This window comes from Phanerochaete carnosa (genome assembly GCF_000300595.1).
Source record: "Phanerochaete carnosa HHB-10118-sp unplaced genomic scaffold PHACAscaffold_5, whole genome shotgun sequence".
Classification (NCBI taxonomy): domain Eukaryota; kingdom Fungi; phylum Basidiomycota; class Agaricomycetes; order Polyporales; family Phanerochaetaceae; genus Phanerochaete; species Phanerochaete carnosa.
In genome coordinates, this window is record NW_006767632.1 from 2,621,062 (window position 1) to 2,632,864 (window position 11,803).

At 41.2% G+C, this 11,803-nt stretch overlaps 2 protein-coding genes across 2 annotated transcripts; both read left to right on the forward strand.

Moving 5' to 3' along the window:
• Positions 1-3,143: 3,143 nt before the first annotated feature.
• Positions 3,144-3,998, forward strand: PHACADRAFT_28819 (uncharacterized protein; the record flags this gene model as incomplete). Its single annotated transcript, XM_007395180.1, has 6 exons — positions 3,144-3,428; positions 3,469-3,519; positions 3,578-3,644; positions 3,665-3,699; positions 3,744-3,872; positions 3,924-3,998. The coding sequence occupies 6 exons, from the start codon at positions 3,144-3,146 to the stop codon at positions 3,996-3,998; spliced, it is 642 nt and encodes a 213-aa protein (XP_007395242.1).
• A 2,326-nt stretch (positions 3,999-6,324) lies between these two features.
• On the forward strand, positions 6,325-6,504 carry PHACADRAFT_95539 (uncharacterized protein; the record flags this gene model as incomplete). Its single annotated transcript, XM_007396067.1, has 1 exon — positions 6,325-6,504. The coding sequence occupies one exon, from the start codon at positions 6,325-6,327 to the stop codon at positions 6,502-6,504; it is 180 nt and encodes a 59-aa protein (XP_007396129.1).
• Between the last annotated feature and the right edge of the window lie 5,299 nt (positions 6,505-11,803).

The window sequence follows — 11,803 nt, forward strand, 5'->3', positions numbered from 1 at the left end:
CAAGGTGTCATTTAAGTTGGAGTTCTGAGCCTGCGATATGGTGGCATCTCATCTGTCATAGACTCTTGATGTGATGCGTGTTAGTCACAGTTTGTGCAAGTGGCTTGGTAGTCAAGTGACTATGCTTTTGGGCTGTCACTAGAGTGAATACGCGATGTTGATCAGAGTGCAAGTCATAGGGCCGGGAAGTCATGTATAATGACACATTTGGGCTGCTGTCATATAATGTTTGATTGAGACTTATGTCCGTGCGTTTGGAGACATCTGAAATATGTTAATATTCTGTCACCTATGCTGACATTGCTATTGGGTGCCAAGGGAGGCAATAGAGAGTGTGCAGCTGATGAGTCAGAGGTATTGACTATGCTAGGCCGATCTGGATTTGCTAGGACAACGGAGTCTGGACCATCGGTACGATTGCGATAGTAAGCCAATGATGTGGCTGTTGTGTCATGATAGCTGACATAGTTAGGCCGGCAAATTGTCAGGATTGCTGATGTAACCGAGGCTGAATGTCCATTGTATTGCTATGACATATGGTCTGGTTAGGGTTGGCAGAACGTCCGGTGCTGATTGGACTTTCCACTGAGAGGTGCCAAAAGGCTGTTCTGAGGTTTGTAGGGCAACGGCGCAGAAATGGAAGTTGGTGAGTCATAATGTCTAATGTATCCAGCCCGATGGAGGTTAGAAATCTGATGCCGATCGGACTCCAATGGAAGGGAGTCAGCACTGGTGACATGTCATCAGGCTACTGTAAGTCGGACATTTGATGCCAATCAGACTCTGATGAAGACTGCCAGGAGGCTGTGTAACAGCATCTTTGATGGCGGTGTTGTGTCGGCACACTGAGTGCACTGATGCACTGCGAGAGTGTGGGAGTAAACTGGTGCTAACGCGAGGGTTTGGGCACCGATAACAGTAGAGGTGTCGTAAAACCCTAGGGAAAATTGTAGAAAATGCAGAAAAGTTGCAGAGCAGGGCTACACCCACAATACTTTTGCTTCCTTGTACAAAAGGCGGTGCTAGTGCACCTACTCCAATGAACTTTGAGAGTGGTCTGCTGTCACACAAAGTCCATCATCTAGCAAACTTCAAGTTCTCCTGTATACAACTCAGCTATCTATATCAGAACCTTCGTGCTGTGTATTACTCATCTTGCAGAACACACTCAGCAAAACCGTAGGCAGTAAGCACAACAGCTGGATGCAGTGCAAGAAGGGCAACAGCCAATGAATGATAGATGACATGCAAGCATAGGCCATGCGCACTACCAACAGAACTGATGCTGCGTGTAGGCAAATACACGCTCTGATTTCAGGGTGATTTTAAGTTTCTGACACAACTTCCTCTAGTGGGAAGAAGCTATACCTGGGATCTGTGCAAGTGATCAGAGTCTGGACAAGTACTCCAGGGCATTTCCTTGTGCACTCGCCATCGAGGTGCATATCTATGCTCTTGGTTTGTAAACTATGTACACTTTCACGTCACTCTCCAATAGAGGCTGATAAAGACAAGGATGGTATGCTTGCATTGCCAATGCGCATCACGGTGTACAGACTGTTTTTACATTTCATCGAACTTCATACCACGTTGATCTTAGCAAGTGCCTACCAGATATTGCACTCCTGTTGCTACTAGAAAGGCAACACATGGGTAGTTCATAATTAGATATTTTTATTGTGAAAACTGGGCTGTGCGTTGTTGCTGTATACATGTACAGACAACTATACACGTTTGCCATGAAGAGACTTTTCTGACATAGTCTGACTGCGGCAACTGATACATTCACGGCCTGTACAAAGTCTGATCACATTGAGTACAACAGTGGGCAGGCGTCTGAGTTCATAGTTAAGGCTCTGGAGTAATTACATGACTCTGAAGGTGCCGTGTAGTTCTGATGATACTGATGTCAGTGCTCAGTACCACCAGACACTTTCCAGACCTCTAGCACTTTCAGACCCACTAGGAAATTACTAATGTCCTGAGAAGACATTGCCAATGTTTGCTTGCAGAAGTCTGCACTATGGCCTCAAGTTTATATCCAGCACTTGCATGAGAATATGCACTTGCGTGGGAGTGAAAGGGCAGAGGACTTTGTGCAGTGGCTGCTTAACATCAGGCATGGAAGAACGAACAATGACTGAGGCTAAGTCCACATTCCTTTGAATATGGCAAGCTCATGCTATTAAAGACATGCTTTCGCTTGTTTGCCTTGACCTTAGTCTGAACTAGCAAGTACCACCTGGCCTGAACTACTTTTTTCACTGCATGATTCTCTCAGCACACAATAAAGATGCAAACAACATTAACAAGCAAATCCTTGCTCAATTTCCTGGTCAGAAGTCAACATTCTTTTTGTGTACACTCTGTGGAACATGACGAGTCATCAACAGAGTCTCCAGTTCCTGTTGAATTTCTACAATCAATCAATCCTTCCGACCTCCCTCTAGCCATTTCACACTTAAAACCCGGATGTCCCATTATTCTCCTTGTAACCTTGCTCCTATATGCAGCCTCTGCAATGGCACTCAAATGATTGTCAAATGATTGTTTGACTGTGCTTTCGAAGTTCATATTATAGGTGGTGACCATCATCACGGTGAACTTACCACTCATTTTCTGCATCACTTCAACACTAAGTGACACTACAGAGCTTGAGTTCACTCTCCAACAAAGACGGTTTACCATTCGCCTCACTTTTGCAATGACTATCAATAAGTTTCAAGGCCAATCGGTCAAGACTGTTGAAATTGACCTACAATCACCCGTGTTTGCTCACGGCAAGCTTTATGTTGCACTGTTCTGTGCAACAAATTGTTTGAGCTTCAGGTGCTATTAAGCATGGAGAATGGAATTCAAGCCATAGCTTAATGAACATAGTGTATTCTGAAGTGCTTCTACAGTAGTAGTATAATATTTGCATTTGATGCCATACTGCTGCAATGGTTTTGGATTTATAAGCCTTTTGTCAATATTTGGAAGCCCATAGACAATTCAGTGACGAGTGAAGTGGAATATTACCAGTATTGGCAATTATTCTATGAATTTCTCGAATTGTCAGTGACATTCACTGACCTCTGATTTGCCTGTGCACATATTTAAACTGGATCGCATGCAGTGCTTGGCATTGCCCCCTGCGCACTATGTCAGCTCTCACCATCACTGTTGCTTGCCTCCAAAACCCCCGTGTTCCATCTAATGCTAGCACTGCTCCAGGCTGGATTGTCTTTGACGTGTTTCTCTACCTTCAAGACTTAGTGCCAGCAACTAACGACACCGATGCCAAACCTCAGCTAGCTACGGCGTTACTCTGTTACTACAACCGCAGTATCGGGGTCAGGAATGGTTACTCTGGGTGGAGCAAGCCATTCGCTAAGTCCTCTAGATCAGACATTAGGTCCAGATTTTCCAGTTATTTGTGTGGGGGAGTATGGAGCTTATTATGCCACTGGATCTTTTTAAATGAAGTGCTTGAAGGGTCTGGTTGAAGACTTGTGTTACACAGAAGACAGTATGATGGTAGGTAACAATTGTTCTAGACTTCTGGGTAATGTCTAGTGCTACAATACAAGGGCAGGTAACATCTATTCTAAGCTTCCAATTGAAGCTTAGTGCTACACTGCAGAATGGCTCCTATAGACTTGGTAAGTAATAACTAATCTAGGCCTTCAGTTGAAGTCTAGTGTTACCTACAAACAGGTCAGTAAACAGACAGACAGATACTTACTGAGCTGGTTGCTCAGGAAACAGCTTCACCTCAAACTCCAGCTGAGTGGGTGCAAAGGTCTTCCTGTTTTTGGGATGCTACCTACTGCAGTCTTTATATACTACTGAGGGCAATTTGCAATTCCTATCTGAAGCACCTTCTAAAGGTATGAAATAGCTTTTCAAATTGCATAGCTAGGCTATATAATCTGTTTTAGGTGCAGCATTTCAAGTCCTTACAGGCAACAGATGCTCGGCTATGCTTGGCTATGCTTAGCAGTGCTCAGCAGTAGCTATGGGCTATGTCTAGCAATAGACCTGTTTCAAGCCTGCTGGCTGTGTAGCAGCTCTGTGACACTAGGGATCTAGTGTTTCTAGTAGCCTACTAAGTGTTTCAGCCTGCATGGCTTGAGTATCAGAGCCTTTGCTTAGAGTTGCAAGTGATACCTTTCAATCACTAGCCTTGCACTAATGCCTCTTTTGCTTCAAAAGAATAAGGTAAGTTCTAATCCTAATCTATGGTATTTCACGTCTTATCACCATCAACCTTCCTTTGTACTACAATTGATGTGAGAACATGCGACCTTCCCGCTATAACTACTGTGATAGGTCTCATGACGAAGGCAAGATACACCAGGTAATACAATTAGCACGGCTGTCCTTCATGGCGCAGCTTGCGTTAGTCTTGTACCTGGTCGCACATTTGTGGCACGAGGGTCGCGATCTCTTCCATCTAATTTAAGGGCATACAAAAATTACCTCCATCTTCTTGAAGGCCATAAAACACTCATGGGTCTGCAATTGGTCTGTACTACGAGTGAGGGCCTATGTCAATGTCTACTCCACTACAAGCTCTAAGCCTGGAGGGCAACAGTGGCAGACGAGCATCTCTATTCTTCTGAATCTCCGCTGCATACTATTCTGAGTGTGCTACAGAACCAGCCGTGAGGCCTGTTCTGTCTCTACCTGTGACACTTATCGCTCCTGCAGCACTGAAATGGTGCCTTCAGTCACATGGCAGCAGTAGCAAGAGTGGCTACAAGACCAGAAGGAGCAAGAGCATCAGTGTAAACAGCAGCAACTTCGGCAGGCTTTGAAAAGCTTAAAGAAGCCTTCACCACCCCTGTCTCCCCAAGACTGGTTGCTTCCACGGTAAGAGCGTAGAGCTGAGTGGATCGTGCGTGAAACACCTGACCAGCGTGAACGGTGCCTTCATCATGAGCAATCTCAGCTCAGTCAGCCAGTTCCCAGACGGTGAGACCCACGAGTCTTCGAGTGAGAGGAGATCTCTCCTGACCAGTGGGTCTCTGTGCCCATCAGCAACCTTGAATGGAGAGCTTGTAAGAAGTCACTACGCTAGCCATGAGAGTTTACAATAGTATCCACCCACAATGAATATAATGTTTGCTACAATTTTGACCCCACTGTGCCTACCTACAACGTTTATCAAAGCTATCTGGAGTTCACGAAAGAGAATGGCTGGTGCGGCGAATACTCAAGTTTGGACTATCAGAACTGGCAGCAGAAGCACAGGAACAGCCTGAGGGAGTACGAAAAATATAGGTGGGCTCAGCAACAGTATAATAAGAGCTCAACAAGTGTTCAGAGCAGGCCTCTCACCCTTCCACCTAGTGAACTCAATGCAGAGACCATCCAAGCTGTGCACAGACTGTCATCCATCTGCATTCAAGATCTTCAGGGAGACAGTGTTCACTTTGAGTACAATGGCGAAGTGGCATCTACGCTGCGTAGTCGCTATGGCTTCAGATTAAAGTCAGACTACTGCCCGGTCTTTGGAGAGGATCTTGCAACTGGCAGGCTATCGTTTAGCAAGTTTTGTGCCATACTCAAGATTCTCTCCAGCCAAGCTCCAAACCACCTTCCAATTCAGAATGCAATTAGAGACTTCATCACTACTCTAGTCAAAGATGACTCAATTAGTTCTGCTTGCTGCATACAGTCTTCAAAGAGCAAGCTTGTGCAGCTCTGGCCTTCTCATGACTGCTATCCCAATTGCATATGGCTGGAGAGTCCTGGAGCAGTGATACAACATAAGAATTACTGGCAATATGGAGTGTCCAATAGTAATACACCCATCAAGACCTGGCATTTAGTGACCTTGGAACATTGTCATTTTCTCTCCCACAGATGCTGCTCACATATTCATCTCAGCTCCACCACAAAGAATGCAACCATAGAGGGCCTCACTAGGCGGCTCCTTGTTCTTGGCATGTTCTTTTATACAATTGCTGTAATGTAGTACAGTGCATATTCCCAGCAGCCTTCAGTTATTTGATGGAGTCTGGGCTTCCAACCTACGAATTACAAGTTCATCTTGGAAGACTACTACAAATACTGCAAAGCTAAGCGTGTGCTGCTAAATTTGTCTCATTGTTGTGCTACACTATGCACTGGCAGCATTGTTTGAAGGCTCAATGTGGATGATTTCAGCAAAGACAATCTTCTACAGGGCCCGTTCCACAGCACATTAATACATGTTGTCACTAGAGATCAAACACAGGTCGAGTATATGGATAATGTGCTGTCTTCTAGCAAACTGGACCTTATCTGTGGTGTTTCTATGATGCTCACTTTTAAGTCTAATCATTACCTTCAAAAATGTTCCATAAGCAAATAGATAATCTGATAGACTACACTGAGACCAGCGATGTCAAGATTGTATTTTGGTGGCCCACATCTTTTCTATGGAAGAACTCTGAACTTGATCTAGGCTACTGGACAGCTCAGAATAAAGCCTGGTTTCAAGACCACCTGGCAAAAATAGCAAAGGCAAAGTGAACCTAAAGACTGCAAGCAGCTAGAAGGAGAAGCTTACAGTGACAACCTAAAGTATCGCAACAGACTACAGAGAGGTGCTAAGATTCCTCAATATCTCCGCAAATATTACAGATGGCTAAATATATTGTATGTGATTTCTAAACTAAACAACTAGCTGTATTTTTCAAGGTATCGCTCTGTAGCAGAAAATGTATGCTAGAAGAGTATATCAAAAATAGCTGAAAATACGCATATTCACTATATAATTTGTAGTATGATACAGACTATCAAACAAAATTGACTTTGCACATAATAAAATGGAGCTAGTTGTATAGTATGTGTACAAAGATAATGATGTGATTAGGCATCCATCTAAATGACCTGTAGAGCATATCACATTGACTTGTTTTTCTTGTAGCAGTTTGTACATATCTAACTCTATAATGTGGAGAGAAAAGTTTCCCAAAATCTGTTTACAGTATGTAATTTACCAGGGAAGATATATAGTAGCAAAATATAAGAACTTCAGCACTTGATTATACACTGTTGCATGTTGCAACAAATGTGACATGCTCTACAGTTCATTTAGATGGATGCCTAATCACATCATTATCTTTGTACACATACTATACAACTAGCTCCATTTTATTATGTGCAAAGTCAATTTTGTTTGATAGTCTGTATTATACTACAAATTATATAGTAAATATGCATATTTTCAGCTATTTTTGATATACTCTTCTAGCATACATTTTCTGCTACAGAGCGATACCTTGAAAAAATACAGCTAGTTGTCTAGTTTAGAAATCACATACAATATATCTAGCCATCTGTAATATTTGTGGAGATATTGAGGAATCTTAGCACCTCTCTGTAGTCTGTTGCAATACTTTAGATTGTTACTGTAGGTACATTGTCAAGCAGACCAAAAAGCTGAATGAAGCACAGGATGGCTAAACTATCTGCCACCTGCATTTTGAAGTAATATGCTAAATAAACCACTTTTAATTCAAATATCATATATGCTTTTTTACAATTGGTGAATGTAATGAAGAAATGTTCTGTTAGAAGAAGCACTTTGAGAGCTAGTTTACTTTCAGACTAAAATCTGCCTAACTCTCTATCTCCTTTGATACTTGAGCTACTGACTTGAAACTTGGTATATACATGATGACCCTAGCATAGATCAACATGTTAAAAATTCTTTGATTATATACAGGCCAGTTTTGGCTCTTTAGCACTGTGTTTTATGCTTGAGCTGGAGACTTAGGCAAATTTCACACATAGACCACTTTCCAAAGGCACAACATCTAGATAATGTTTATACCATCAGATAGAACACGTTGAGAGGGTTCAGAATATATAAAAAGATACAACAAATTAATTGTTTAAAATAATAAACTAAAGAAAACAAAGTTCGAGAAAATGTCAAATTAAGCGCCCAATAAGCGCCATACTACGATTTGCTTTCTTCAGCATTTCCACCATTTCTCACACATTTGTATTTATTTATATCATGTAGCATGAAGTCTGCTGTATATATACTAGCTGTGTACTCAGTATGAGAATAGTTTAAAGCTATACTTTGAAGACAAAATACTTGCTACTGGCTTTGAACTTCAATGCACAGTGTTGTGCAGTGAATTGTAGGCTTTATAGCAACTAAAATTACTTGTAGCTTTGGATTATGGTTAAACATACTGTGTGGTACTGGTGTAAATATATGGGGAATTATAGCAATTTGTTTGGAATTACTAGAAATGCGTCATATGCTCAGTACTTTTGCATTCCTCTGCAGGTCAATACTTGTTCATAATCTGCACAAATATTTTGAAAGCATCTTTCACTATGCCTTGAAAGTGTTAGACCACAATATTGCGCATTTTCAGATATACAAGTTTATAATCAAGCATATAGTCATTATCTTGTACATGAAGTTTAATTCTTCAAGCTATCACACTTAGTAGCTGTTCTACTCCATTCTATTATCTTAGAACACTCAGAGATATCTTTAAAAATATATGGTCATACTATCTGCCATGATATCACATTATTTTAACCTTCAAAACCAAAAATCATCAAAATAAAAATGATTCCCCAGTCAGAATTGAACCCCCAACCTTTACTTAATAAGACAACCGCTCTCTGAAAATGTGCAATTAGAAGTGGTATATCAGGCTAGTTGCATCAAAAATACAGAGAATTAGAGGTGTTATATGAGTATTGCGGACTGATATTGACACAGCACAAGAGATGGCAATGTGGATCTAACAAAAGGCAGCGCAGAGCATAGTCTTGCGATGATTGTACTTACTTGTTTAGCTAGCCCAATAACCAAGTTGTATTTAGCAACTATACTACAATATAGAGGAAGGCTTACTTAGCCCAATAATCAAGAGGTTGAGATAGGGACTAAATAGCAACAGAGAGAGCTTTTATATACTGTTCTGGTTGCACACAAACCAGGCATTACCTAAGTGACTGTGGCTACGGCATTTGCTAGTATCTAAGAGACTCAGTGGGAAAACAGGGCCAATATGTCATGACATCTGATATTGTCGGGCTAATGGGAATCAGATGTCCGTTGCTGATTAGACACAGAGATAAAAGGTCTGATGATAATTGGAGCGTGGCTGTTACCAAAGAAGTGTGATGCAGTGATGAGGCAGTGGCAATGTAGGCACGTTTGATACACTGATGCGTGTCTGTTGGTGATGCATACCCGAGGTGTTTAGTGCACGGCTAGAACTTGTAAACTGGCACTAATGTGCTGATGACATTTGGAGAGTTGTACAAACATAGAATAAATTGTAGAAAATCGGAGAAAATGGTAAAATAATAGGAGGCCAGGGCTACGCCCATGACAATGAGGTCACAAGGCTACAGTACCATAGGAAAATTTCTACAAGTGTTGGTAGAGTAACAAGGAAGCAGGTGATCTACACATACAGACAGTGGATGGAAGATGACTTTGTATCCAACAGCATGCCCAAGCATATCAGATAGTTAAAGGAACAGCTATGGCCAAGCTGTGAGTTTGAGGATGAAGAAGGCTAAAGAATTGTAGCCAACAAGTCATCAAAGAAAGATAATTCTCAGCAAAAGGATAACATCTAGACTACTCAAACTGCAAGGAAAAGTTAAACAAATCCTGGAGTATTTGTGGCAGCCAAGGGTATAACAACTTTAAAGACATTGAGCAATGGCAAGAAGCTTGTAAAAAAGCGAAAAAGGTTGAGCACTGAAGCAGAAAAGGCTGGAGTTATTACCACTAAACTGAAGTAGCTCAAATTTGATCTAAACAATGCCATGACCGCTCAGAAGTGGGGTTTTGATTGCAATAATTCTAGCTGTGCCTATAATAGTCTGTTTGCTATACTGCTTCAAGCACTATATAATCCAGTCCAATTAACTTGGAAGTTGACTTCAAACCAACTATCTATATTAACCTCACTTGTCAAAGCATGCAAGTCAGCAGAAAGAAAGGACTTGTGTTTGAATACTGCCAGAGATTCAATTAAAGCTAAGCTACATGAGATAGACCTTGTAGAGTTTCCACTGCATATCAATGAGGGTACTGAGATTCATGAGCTGTGTGGCTATATGCTTGAACCATCAAAGGACTTTTGACACAAGGAATACATGTGCACATTATGTGGGACCAGTTAGAAAATTGGTAAAAGCAAAAACATGCCCTATTCTAACTTGCTTCCAGTATGCTTTCTATACAGATAACAAAGGCAAAGCATCTGTTTATGAGAGAACTCCACTAGAGTGGTCACATGTCAACACAAGACAAATAGCCAATACAACATGCAGTAACTGTGGTATCAAGCTAGTGAAGAAAGTAATTTTTTCTTTTTTTGGAAGAGCTATTTGGTGGGCAGCAACTAAGTTATTTTCAGGCCCTGTGCTGCCAGCATGATGTTTTGAGTGTCTTCACCCAGCATCTATCGCAAGAAAATGCATTTATGCACGTAGTGTGGAACTCAGAATCTAGCAGTCATATACATGTCTAAGGGTCTTTAATCTGGCTGCCTACTCCCATGTGGAGAGAAGGACAATCGGGTGGCCTACTACCCACTAAAACCCCACTATCCATGAGCCATTTATTGGCTCGGTCAGTGTGTTCTCATGTGATGCACTTCCAAGTATTAGTGGCAGCTGTGCTGTTAAGGGCTTTTTTACTGAAGCAGTTGTTAGTCATTGCCCAGTCCATATAAGCACTTAATAAGTGCTAAAGCGCTGTCTGCCTTCATCACCACTTCCACTCTGTTGAGAGCAGTCAACCAGGCTCTCATATATCTCTACATGATTTCTAATATGTTCATAAGTCTCTGTAAATATTTTGGTGAATTACAGTGTGTACGCAGCTTACAATGGAAAAAATAACCTTGTGAATGGCAGTAAGCATGTTTGTGCCCATTTTAGTACATTGGACACTAGAATTCAGACCATCAAAACATACCACACAGTGTTTTTGCATATCACAGATTTATTAGAAATTTATTAGAGAAGAAAAAGCCTCATGAATCCATCTGGCTTCAGAAGCCTTGCCAGACACTGTTGTAAAGAAAAGGTTAGAATAAGAAAAGTAAGTAAAATATAATGAGACTTGGTATAAGAAAGATTCTAGGAGAATCCTAGAAGGTTAATTCTTGATAAAAGGGAATGGAGTTTGGTCTGAAGTTCTAAACTAAAAGCAAGAAGGGTATAGTATGGAATACTTAGATTTGGTTTTTCCAATCTTTTCTTTCCAGGGTTCACTGGATTAGCCTTTCAACCAAGCTATCCTGGTGTTTGTGGGGGACTAATTTGAAGACCACCTACTAATCTGCTTGAGTACTCTAAAGCCTCACTTGCCTGTTTACAAGGGACTTTTAAGAAATCTTAGAAGATGGGCTGTAAGAAGGTTTGGTTAGTAGCTTAAGGACTAGCTACTTGGGTTAGTAGAATAGGGTTTTTAAATAAGTAAAATAAGAGGGTAACAAAGACAAGTTAATGTTTTAGTTAACTTAGTAAGCTTTGGCTAGTAAGGACAATTTAATGTTCTTAGAGAATTTGTATAACTTAAAGCAGTCTGAAGCTTCTAATTTAGAGCTGAAGATCAAGAATAGATTTAATCTCTTTACTGCTAGTCTAATTACTGTAAGCTCTACAGGAGACGTACTACAGTCTCAAATAATGATGCCACTAGCTCACGCAGTCTAGGGTTAGTCAAATAGTGAACTTGTGCACTATACCAAGGGTGTTTCCCTTCAGTTATTTGAAAGTCAGAGGCTTTACTGTGCTTAGGATTTCCTAGGCTTTAAAGAAAGGA